Source organism: Stegastes partitus, unplaced genomic scaffold, assembly GCF_000690725.1.
Source record: "Stegastes partitus isolate 25-593 unplaced genomic scaffold, Stegastes_partitus-1.0.2 Scaffold36, whole genome shotgun sequence".
Taxonomy (NCBI): domain Eukaryota; kingdom Metazoa; phylum Chordata; class Actinopteri; family Pomacentridae; genus Stegastes; species Stegastes partitus.
Genome location: NW_007577767.1, coordinates 175,592 through 188,059, shown reverse-complemented (window position 1 = coordinate 188,059; position 12,468 = coordinate 175,592). Strand labels below are relative to the sequence as shown.

Genomic DNA, 12,468 nt, shown 5'->3' with positions numbered 1-12,468 from the left:
GACAGTTTGTTTGCAGAAGAACTCAGCAAACCAACCAGCAACTGTGTTGTTATTAGAAACTTTCTTTACATAGCTCCTTTCAAATTGGAGCTACAAGGTGCTTTCCAAACCCCCTCCCCAAAAAGAAGACCAGATAGTTAGTCAAGACTTATTTTTTGTCAAAACTGCATGTCAGACTATTAGACAGTGGGAAACGCCCCTCCACCCACAGGTAGTTCTGACATTTGCTTCAGCATTCATGACCATTTTTTGTTGTAGTTGACTAGAATCCTATTTCTCTCTTTTTTAATTGTCACTCATACACGTGGCACTCATTTTGTCTGCAGCCCAATGCAACACTATCGATGTCTCCCTGGAGAGGTTGCTTAAAAATATCCACCATAATAACTGTTTAAAAAAAAACAACACTCAAATTGTCCATTATCCCCGCTATCACTTTTTCACTTATTGCTGTAGGTGTGTCGACGCTCGCAAGCTAATGAGCAGCTTTAAACTTGATTCACGGGATGTTGTGCCAAGCAACACTTGGATTTTCTTTTTTTTATGAAAATCTTTAGACCAAGGACACAGAAAAGAGGGATCCCAGACTGTACAACAACGATCTTTGCCTATGTATCTAATACAGGTGAAAGCCCACTACTGGATTGCTTTTTTTTGTCACAATTTTAGCAAAATGTAGCTCCTAAGGGTGAACCATCTGGAGAAAATAATTGCATTGCATTTTCAGACAGAAATTGCAGCTGTGATTGCATTTGTGACATCATTTTTTTAAAGTCTAGCAAAACATTCACTGTGTAATAGATTCAAAACATGTAATAGATCATTACCACATGAGACACCATCAAAAGTATGATGGGATGAACATGTAGAATCATTGACACGACTGTTTAGACTCTGGGTCAGACATGTTGTATAGCATATATCCTAAACTGCAGTCTTTGAGATTTGCTAATTGCACAGCTTCAAATTGCAGTTTCAATTTTAAAATTAATTGTTCAGTCTCTACAGGGTATGACCCCATTTGCATAAATGTAATTTTAAAAATTACTTTTTACCCCTTTCCTGCCTCCTGGAATCCCAGAATGCCTTGTAAAGTGATTTGCTCGTGTCCCACAGAAAATGGGGGCAAACTAGACATAGTTCCCGCTCACTTGAATGAAAAATTCTTGCATATGAGCTAACCAGTTTTTTTTTTATCATCCGGGTTTGCTTGTATTGCGGCCCCCCCCCTGGACACGCACATTGGTGTTTCCCTGCTAGCCTCACCTAGAGGTTCCTGCTTGGCCCATAGGCTTTATTTTGTGACGATGACAGCAAAATAAAACTCAGGTTTTTAAATAGGACACTTTCATGGATTCAAAATGTATAATATGAAGTGTAAAAACCAGTATTGTTTGCAGTAGAAGGTGAACTTTCAACAATTTCTTTTATAATGGTGATAGAGGTGGAACATGCTTTTCTGGATGCAGGAGATTTATTTATTCATTTTTTTTTTTTTTTTGCTGTCCCTCTGTCTCTTAAAATGTGTTCATTCAGATGAAATATTGATGGATTTGATTTGACTGCACATCTTAAAAACCAGTTCTAGGCTACCATAACCTGACCCTTACAATCTGACTAGCAACTTGCCAGCTACTTTCAATGCAAACCTCCACTTTTATATGTTTAGCCTGGGAATGAGCCTGACTTGTTTAGCTATTAGCTTTGCTTAGCTATAATATATATACTATAATGGTCCAGCAAAGACACACAAAAAATACATCATTTAAAACAACACAATTAAAATTTGTAAATGCAATTACAAGAATCACACAATCCAGTCGGTCAATCTTAGTTGCTCACATTGTAAAATCCAGCCAGCCTTCTCTGTGATGTTTTTTTTATTGGCCATTCCTATTACACTAGTGTCTCAGCACTGATATCCACAGAATTTATGGATATTTTCAAATCCAGTGTATGACAGTTTTAGGGTTTTGGGCTGCATAAACTTTACTGGTATTATACTTTCAGCAGAACAGAAATGTACAAATACAGTCAGAACATATCGGAACACATCACACATAGTTTAAATAAATACTGGGATTTACATACGCACAGTCCTGTTATTAGCCAGTCAGACATGTTGAATGTTTCTCCCATCCATCGGCAGAATGCACATGTTCAAACAGCACAAACACAGGAAAGGCCTGGCTCTGCCACAGCGGCTCAGATTCTATATTTTGTCTGGCGCTCGTACATTCATGCAGGCCATTTGTGTAAACGATACCCACATGTTTCTTTTCTCATGCACCCACAAGGTTGGCCACAACAACACAGCCTTCAGGCTTTTTTTTTTTCCAGCTGAAAAAAAAAAATTGTCATGGCTGGAAAAAAAAAAAAAAGTATCCCATGTCTGTGTGTTGCTGTGGATAGAGGAGAGGAGACGTGGGGGAGGAGAGGGGATGTAGGGGGTGGGCAACGGTTCTGGCATTATGTTGCATGAAATATCTTCAGCTGCCTCATCCATGAAACCCAATCCCCTCCTAGGGTGACTATGGCTGCTACTTTCTCACATCTCTGCATAACTTCACATTATGTAGTGCTTGTTTGTGTGTGGCGAAAGATGATTGATAGTTTAACTCGGGCTAATTACTTATGTGCCTGTTTACTGTGTGCCGTAAGCTCCTGGATTAGTTTGTATGGAAGGTGCTGCTTCCTCACTGCTCGCTCTACTCAATTATTCTGTCTGTCACTTCACTCCTGCCTGCTCACTTTCATTCTCTTTTTGACTGTCCACTATTGATTCAGAGACACAGCTTGGCTCTTTTTTTTTTTTTTTCTTGTTTTGTAATGCACTGCAGCTCAGCACCCCTGTGTGAGCATTGTGCTGGTTTGCATGGTGTACACTGCAAAAAGCCAATTTGAGTGGAAAGATACCAACAGAAGGGAAAGTTCACCGAGAATTTTCAGCTCCGATCTTGGACAGTTTGGAGGATTAAAGGCGTGAAGTTGAATTTAGGGAGGAGTTTAGCTTTCAGCTGGTAGGTAAAAGCTGCTCAACTGTCACGCTTTTACATGCAGCCGTGCGGTTTCCCCCCTTTATCTAACACCCACACATACACTGATAAACATGCTTGCTCATTGGACACAGTGCCAAGATTAAGTTAGGCAATTAGCGGTGATGAATTACCCTCTGTGAGTGTGAAGCATGGCGAAAGAAAGGTGCAGGTTAGAGTAGGCTCCGCTTTCTCATTAAGTCAGTCAGCTCTATGTTCCTCACATGAAACATATCATCCACATATCATTTAGGGTTGGATTTTAAATGCTGCATGCAGGAAACTGTAACAAATGCACTGCTGTGACATCAACTGTGATGAAATGTTGCTTGTTGCTGTTGCAATAGCTCCAACAATCTGCTTTTCTCAGCAGCTGGGGTTGAGTTCGAGAGTTTTCAGGTTTGAATTCCTCAGAAAAGCCACCGATTGGTATAGATTGTTATGCTGTGTTTAAAAAGTAGCTATAAGGTTATGTCATCTGAAGGGTGATTAATATTATTTATTAGTGCAAACTTGTAATACAGGATCACATTCGGTCTTTTAACGTATATGCAGTTCCAATTATTGTACAAAAAAGGCAAAGTTGCACGCATATGGGTCACAACATTCGAAAAAGCACGAAGCAAGGTAGAGAGGAGACTGCAGTTTGTGTTATGCAGGTCGTTTCTGCCGCAGCACAAGGCTTTTTGTTCACACCATGAAATTCCCCCCCGGAGACCCCAGAACTCCATCAGTGTCTTTCCCCGGGAGCTCCCTCCAGGCGCGAGGGGGCAGAGTGCCGCTTCATGTCAGCCCAGAAATGTCACATCACCTCCAATACACACACGTCTGCTCCCTCACACACTCAGCGCCGTGGTTGCCTCCCTGGTCCTGAGCACAATTTACTTTGCATCTCCATCGGCTACCAAGGAGAGCACGCACGCAAAGTGAATAAGAGAGACAAGGATGTCTGAGCATGCTTGTGTGTGTGTGTATAGCTGTGAGAGGTGTGTACATGAATGCAGCTCCTTGTGGAAATTTTGTGTGCGTGATGAAGTGTGTAAAGTGTCTGCATATTGCAGCTCAGACTCACTGGTGGTTAGGAAGCCTTAAGGCCTGCCTGACACAGCTTCAGGGCACAGAGAGGAAGGTGATTATCTCATAGCTGCCAGCCATTCAGCTCAAATAAAGACAAAGTAACTCCGACTAACTAGGCGTCGAAACTGTATAAATGAAGCACATGAACTCGCGTGCCTTTTTGTCATTTCCTAAACTTGTACTGCAGGTGTTATAAACTCCACTCGCACGGAAATGCAGTAAAAATGCATTTCATTTCTTTATTTGCAGGCACATTTCACATTACACATTTTAGGTGTATTGTTATAATGGTACTAAGCAAGAAAATGCTCTTCGCAACCTTGTAAAGTTCCAAGAGCAACTCCGCAATCCACAATTTACAGTCAGTGTGCCAAGGAGATGTTATTCTCAAGGCAGTTACATGGAGAATAGCATTTGCTGCACTCTTTAAAAAGAGATTTAGTACAAGAAAATTGGCCTGCATCATTCTTTGTGTAATAAAAGTAAAATTTAGAGATGCCGGCCACAGTAATACGCTCAAATAGATACATAGATCAATATGTTGCAGTACAGCAAGTATTAAATTTTTAAACAGCTGAAGTGCTTATCCTGTTCTGTATTTTTTTTTACTACTAGTCCTTACCAGACAACCTTCGACAAGCACTAGTTTTGTGTGTGCACATGCAAAAATGTAAGTGCAATGATCAGAGGCTCTAGACATATTCCTTTGCCTGTGGTAGTAAATCTATACGGTGCAGTGCAAACAGAAGTGAACTGGTGTTGCGGTGGCTTTCCAAGACATGAAAAGTAGACACAAACTTGTCGTTTTTTTTTTTTTTTGGAAGACTGCATTTTCTTGCTTGTTATTTGCATAGTGCCAGGACTGCACCTTCATTTAAGGATTTGGGATGAGCTCTAGTGCGCTCGGCTGTGTTTGTCTTTGGATTTGGAAAAGCCTGCCTATGAGCATCTTTCTTTGGGAAGCACAGCTCTTTTGGCAGGTGACGGGCACACACACCTGGACGTGTATGCATGCCCAGATGGAAGCTAGCGCGGTGGCAGCTGGCGTGACGTCCCCTCAGGACACTGAAGTTGCCAGAGGGGAGCGAGGCGGACGATGTCCTGCGCTGTCGTTCTTATAAGGAACTTCAGCTGGGTGGCAGCTGCAGTTTGCTGGCATGATGGAGCAGCAGTAAGGAAGCAAAAAAAACACCTTTAAATAAAAAAGACACGTGGCTCTGACACCGCATTTTCCCTGCTGTCCTGAGGGGAACAATGATTGACTTAGATTTAAAAAAAAGACATTTTTACACCATTTTCAGAGGCTGAATCGACAGAATATAATCTATCTATCTATCTATCTATCTATCTATCTATCTATCTATCTATCTATCTATCTATCTATCTATCTATCTATCTATCTATCTACTCCTTTATCTGTGTGTGGCTCCCTGTGTGCGCCTCACGCCTCGTTCACAGTGCCAACACCTCATTAGTACAATATGCAAATGAACTGGCACAGGGCCAGAGGGTCAGAGCACAAACTGGAGACAGAATAATAGCACAATGGTGCATCTTTTTGTGTGTGTGTGTCAGAGAGAGAGAGGAAGTGTGTGTGTGCGTGTCCTCAAATGCCTGCCCAGATTATGTGCGTTTACCTGTCTTTGAGAGTGTCCGTGTGATGCGTCCGCGCCCATACTGTGGAGACTCGGTGCATATGTGGGTCAGCCTACATCTACTGTTCAGTTAGTGCACTGACAGCTCCTAATTAACCATGACCCCATAATCTGTGCTTTTATTTTCTCCAACCTTCTGTGACAAAGTTAAAAAAAATCTCACACGTTACATTGTAAACTGTCGCAGAACAATGTTTTCTGTCAAATTCTTGCACTGTATCGTTTCCGGTACAAATAGCAGCACGCTTCATGAGACACAAGACAGCAATATTTGATTTATGCCACACTTGGAATGGGAAACCCTACCTGGAGGTGAGGGAAGCAGATGGAAGCAGAGGCAAACTCAATCAGTTTTTGGACAAAAAATGTAAAATATACGCCAGAGTTGCCCTTCGGTATCATCTAGAGATGAACAGAGCTGGAGGCCAAATTACCCATGACAAATCAAAGGTTGCAGGGAGCAATTTAAAGGGAACATAATATGAACGAGAGCTGCTCAGACCAGTGGTTCACCTGTCAGCAGTATAGGCTCAGTTTGACACGTCGGCTTCGGGGCTGCGAACGGCATGATGAACATGTATAATTGAGGTTAAATCTCCATTTCTGATAACAGTGGCTCAGTGCCCCGTGGCTGTAAAATATGAACTAATTATATCACACTGAGGTCTATATTATATAAAAGTGCATTTCATTTAATGAAACACAATGGAGCAATTTGGCATTGTGCCAGACAAAGCTTCTCCAATAACTTCTTTGTAACAAAATTGCCCACACCTGGCATAACTGCAGTGACTGCTTCAGTTTTCACACTGTGCATAATGAGTGACTCAGAGTGCAGGAGACGGTGGCCTCTTTTGCACATGGTGTTGAAAGAAGTTTGGTGTTTGTTAGCACAACCATGGAAAAGAAACTCACAATGGGCACTATTTTAGGCAAATCAATCCTATCAAATCATATTAACAGACATAATGTAACAGGTATAAAATGTATTATGTGACAGTAAATGTGTTTAATAACTAATAACAGGTAACATGTTTTGGGCCCTCCTCTCCTGTACCATGTTTAGTAATGGTGACACTCGGCAACAATTTCATCCAAAGCAACCACTGCAAATTTATACTCACTTTGTAAAATTTAAACACTCCCCTCTTTTGCTGAGAATTTAGTCACCCTGTTGAGACTGTGATAAGCCTGCTTGACTTAACTTGTCAGAATTATGAGCAAACGAGTAAAATGTGTTGCTAGCCTTTTGTGACACTGTTCAAAACTACAATAAAAAGTGCATTTTAATGCACAAAGGGACTGATATTAATAGCTAGTGTAATGCCCGTGTGACCAGATTGTAGTCGACTGAAATCCGTCTCACTCTTTGGCCAGCTTTCTTGCACGAGTTCGTGTGGGACAACCTTCACCTTTAAATGCTGATAAGCCAGCCTCATGTCACGTTCTTCAGACTGTAAACTAGCAGCTGAGTAGGAGAAGCCCTTAGTTTTTATTCCAAATCTCAGTTATCAGTAACTTGAGCAAGTGTCAGCAAACCAGTCTCCAAGGCCACCACCACGACTGGTAGGTTCACAATATTCAGACTCAGGGTGAAGGTAGGATACAACCTGGACAGATCACCAGTCTATCACAGGGCTACACTTAGAGAAAGACAACCAAGCACACTCACATTCACGCCTACAGCCTGAGAAGCCACGCTGCACAGGGAGAACATGCAAACTCCACACAGAAAGATATACATATAGTAACTTAAAACTGTACCGCTGTGACTGTGATGAAGCCTTTTTTCTGGTGGTCTTTGGCAATGTCCCACCCACAGCGCTGTCTGATTAGTTCTACATCTCAAGAATTAGCCAATCAGCACTGAAAGACAAATGGTTAAGTTTCATTTACTTTGAAAAACATAAATAAACAAAGCAGTTAAAGAAATTTGTGTGTTGGAGTTTGTGTTTTTCAAAATATTGACACCACGATTTTTATTTTTACTGCAAATGTATATTGATTGCAAATATCAGTTATTGTTCCTATCGGACTTGAATAAAGCAGGACAGCTGATCCCTGGTTATGAGGACCATTTGTGGCATTTCTACAGAAAAAAGTTAAAGCAGAGTTTGGTGAAATCACGTCATTGTCAGCAAAGCACCACCTACAGTATGTTCAACCTGAGCAAAAGTCTTGTCAGCGAGAATAAGCCTTTAAACCTCATGTTGAGTTTATTGAGAAACTTGTACAACAACAAGTACGACTGACTGAATAGTAACCGTCTTACTTATAAATCCTACTTTGTATATTACACTTTTCTGTTACAATACTACCAAAGCAAAGCGATGTTACCATGGTAATACTACTGCAAATATCTGGACTAAAAGATACAAACTTCAAAGCCATCCAGATACATTATGCTAGTATACATTAATATTACTCTATTTGGTTTTTATGTTAAATAGTTTTAATTTGAATTCTAAATGTGTTTAATTTCCATTTTGCCTTTGATAAATGGGTGTTTAAAAACCCACTGCTGTGGTAGAAGGCAGCATTTTCAATGTGTGAACTAAATGTCTTACAGACTCCTGCACATGCATGCCTGCACACTCACACGACGTTTTGTTTCAGAGAATCCTGTTGATTGGTTTGTCCACAAACCAATGACTGTTCACCCATTTTACAGTCACCGTTTCTGTTCATCTTTCTCAGTGTTGTTTTCCATTTCTGAGTTTCCTTGTTGCCTCTGTTCACCTGTTTATTTTGTCCATTCGTAAAAAGAAGCCATTATTTCTCCCCCCCCAGGCGAGAGACGACGATGGCCTCGGTGGGAAATTACCCCAGCACAGCTTTACTCAGGACACGCCCAGGCTTGTCTTCAAGACAAACAGCGATGTGCTTGTAAGGACCATAACCATTTACCACCAGATAGAGTTTAAGCTTGATGGCTACTGCACAAATATGTTTTGATGTTGTTCTTTGTTAAAAGTGTATCATTTTTAAATCATTTCTTCCTGACACGTGACTGCATTTGTTCATATTTGGGCTTTATTGTAAAAGTAGACATCAAACAGCAGACTCATCCTCAGCCTCCTCCCTCCCCAAAAAAACACACATGTTTAAATGTAAAGTTTGCATACATTTAAGTTTTCAGCTTTTCATAACTTTTTTCATGCTTAAACTTTTGCTTTGCTCATTTTCATTATGCATCATAACCAGTGACTTGTGTCGGGGTTTGTAGGAATTACACATCCAGAAGCATAGTGGATAAATTAGTATTGTAATGACACATTTATGGTAAAAAAAATAAGGCTCATTTTGTGACTTAGACTATTACTGAGCATTGTGATACACATGGTTTCCATATGATCCCTCGATAGTTTAGTGAAAGGAGTTTGGTAGGCCTTTCATCACAACAAAAAAAGGAAATATACGTCCTTATTTCTTTCCAGACGTATCTGATGCACTCACAGTTTCTAAAGAAAGTGGTCTAGATGCTGATGTAAATATATCTTGCCCCTTTAGACTATTTCTTTTTAGCAGTTTTGCTGTGTTTCCAGATCTCAGCAATTACTCTAGCGAGTATAGTGTTAGCACAATTGAACAAAATTGTAGCCTAAACTAGGAGCAAAGAACCCAGGCTGCAAGGGACCAAAATGTTCTTTTAAAGCCATGCTTTCTGACTGAGAGTTAGAGCGCCAGTATATTCAGTTTGAAGTGGCTGTCACAACTATTTATTGCACTTGTGAACAACTGAGAGCAACACCGGGAATGTTGGTTGTTGTTACCATTTTTAAATGATTTTACATTTGGTCTCCCTGTGACAGCTGTTTTTTTAAACTTCATCCTCAATCATTCAGAACAACTAGAGAGACTTTAGATTTCCAACATGGTCAGACAGCACATCATATGACCTAGCAAGTTAGAATGTAACATGGCCCTGAGATGAGAAGATCCAGCCCAGTCTCCCAAAAATTCTGTTCTTATACAACAAAGATGCATTTTCAATTACATTTTGAGGGAAATGTTTTTTCTGCTGGATTACATTTGCTTGTGACATTTCACAAATACGCTGCTCCTTTTTGACCAACCTATCATATATTAGATGGGGTGGGACTCATCAGCCTGGCAACCGAAAAAATGTAGGAGAAACATCAAAACATATCTGGAAAAGATTGTAGTTTAACTCAAAATGTGATATTTTCCTAAACATAACCAAATAGTTTTGGGATCTAAACTTATCCAAACTTCTAACAATCAGTTATCATTGTTAAATTATCAAACCAAGTGTGATATTTCCCCAAGCCTAACCGCGTAGCTTTGGTGCCTAAAAGCCAACCAAACTGCAAATGAAAACATCCTGTTTCTTGTGCATATCAACCAAATGAGATGTGAGGTGTTTATTAGTGAGCTTCAGAGGTGCTGATTGGTGGACTTTGTTTGAAAAAGCTACCTGTTTCCCCCCCTTTGTAGTTAAGATGAGCTAATCAGCTGCAGGCTTTGACCCCGTATTTAACACAGATATAAGAATCGTTTTAATCTTCTCATCTTACTCTCACAAGAAAGCAAATAACTATTTTCCAAAATGTTGAATTTTTTTGCTTCAAGCCGAGATGTCCCATGTGGAAAAGCAAACATGCACCAGACAGCCACATGCCAACAGAGATATTTCTTCTCTGAGAGCTCCAGTCTGCTGCAGTGACATTCAAACACAATCCACCAGGTCTGTCTCATCATTCTTGCAGCTGGAGTTATTTTACTCACTATGTGTGTGAGTGTGTGCTGTGAAATATAGTGCAATTGAGCTTCACCTGGCCAAGTGAGAATGGCCTTTGTATGTCACATCTATAATGACTGATGGGATGGCTGGCTGTGATAAGAGCAGCCTCACAGGGAGTGTTGTTCTGCTCCTCTTTGGCTTTTATCTACAGTTTAAGCTTTTCATACTCCATTCAGCTTTTAATGAAGAAGCCAGGTACACAGTGCAGCCAATATAAAACACTGGGAAAGGATATGAACCAGATATGTTTCCCCTCTTGTAAGCCAAGCAATTATAACCATTGCAACAATGAATGAGGCCACTGTAAACTGATAGTTTGGCTAATCACAGTAATAAATCCACATATTGCAGATGGTCTGTTAAGCACTGCCAAAGTTTAATTTTCTTGTGTAAACTTGAGTGTAAGCTCTACTTTCTTTTTCCAATGGACCAGGTGCTTTAAGATGGCAGTCTGTTGCTACGTAATCTAGTCTTTGGACTGAATCCACCGTGCGACAAGCACAGTGTTTCTGTTTGCCTTTTTCCTAACATCGCTGATGGACCTGAATTGTCAGGAATGGATACTTTACTGCAGATTGTTTGGAGTGTAAGACGACTTAACCAAAAACCAAGAGACTGTCTCGCTTCAGGCACCTGGTTCATTTTCGTGGGTTTAATCCTTGTGTTTTGCACTGTGTGATTATGCCAGCAATCTGAGAAGTGTCAAAAGAATCGCATATCGACCTTAACAGGGGGATATACAAGCCGCTCCCTTGATGCACTTTCCCTGCTTAAACCTCCTCATTCTCAGAAACCTCTTCATCCTACATATAAAACCACTTCAGGCGCTGCTGCCTCTTATGAAACCTTACAATCTCTGCCCCGTCTGAAACTCTCCAGCCTCTTAACCCTCTGCAACCTCCTCCTCTTCTTCCTCTTCATTATCTAAATCCTCCACATCCTCTGCAGTCTTTTTAACATCTGCAACCTCTTCCTCTTCTACGCTGCCTGACACTTGCTCGTCTTTCTCTGCAACCTGTTGGTCCACAGCCCTCTTCTTCCTCTCCGTGACTGCAGCAATTAAATGCTCTTCACCCACTTCCCAAACCGCTGAGAACATCCCCCTATCATCATCTAAAGAATCACCTCACCTAACTTGTCAAGTTAAACTAATTACACACTAAAACTAGTTGTGTCTGACCTGGGGAGTCTGCATTTTTACTGCCCCCGTCACCAGGTCAGAGGGCAAGACGAGGAAGAACATGGTGACTGCTGAGGTGATTGCGCTTGTTTAGAAGCACGATAATCGTTGTAATGCAAATGGTTAAGCTACACCACCATTGCTGGTTCGTTGGCCACGATGGAAATAAATGACCATAATTACATTCAACTGCAAACATCTGTGTGCAGGAGTGGGGAGCGAGCGAGAGTGAGAAAGAGAAAGCACAACTCCATTAGCGTAATGCGCAGTGAAATTTCACTCACGGTGCAGAAAGTCGTTAAGTGCTCTCCATCTGTCTTTCTGAGTCGAGGAAAATTTCAGCACATTTATTATTTAAAATATCCTGGGCCTACCATTATCAAACTCAACTTGTGAGAGCACCTTTTTGACTTTTACTCAGTCATGGCTCATTGAATTAGCTAGGACTAAATGGGCAGTTAAAATGTGTGGAATTCAAGGGACTGACATCCGAGCACTTCCGACGTAGTGTTTAAGCAGAGCAGTCGCTATGTAGTCAAGTCTCTGATCTGTTTTCGCTGTGTCCCTTTATGTTCTCCAGCTGTCCATCCTGAATTCTAAGTTATTAAGTCATCCCACCTGACAGACACTCTTAATGACGCCAAACTTATAAATGCAAACTTTTGTCTTTATCATAGATGCATATACGTAATACATAGTACATACACATAATCTAAGCAAAACACTAGATGTCGTACACATGTCACAGCTGCAGGA

General features: G+C 40.9%; 1 protein-coding gene across 1 annotated transcript in view; it reads left to right on the top strand.

Moving 5' to 3' along the window:
* Positions 1–12,468, top strand: part of sobpa (sine oculis binding protein homolog (Drosophila) a) — a 40,387-nt gene that overhangs the window by 21,301 nt on the left and 6,618 nt on the right. Inside the window, exon 5 of the mRNA XM_008301794.1 lies at positions 8,558–8,653. Coding sequence (XP_008300016.1) covers positions 8,558–8,653 — 96 coding nt within the window. The remainder of the gene's footprint in view (positions 1–8,557; positions 8,654–12,468) is intronic.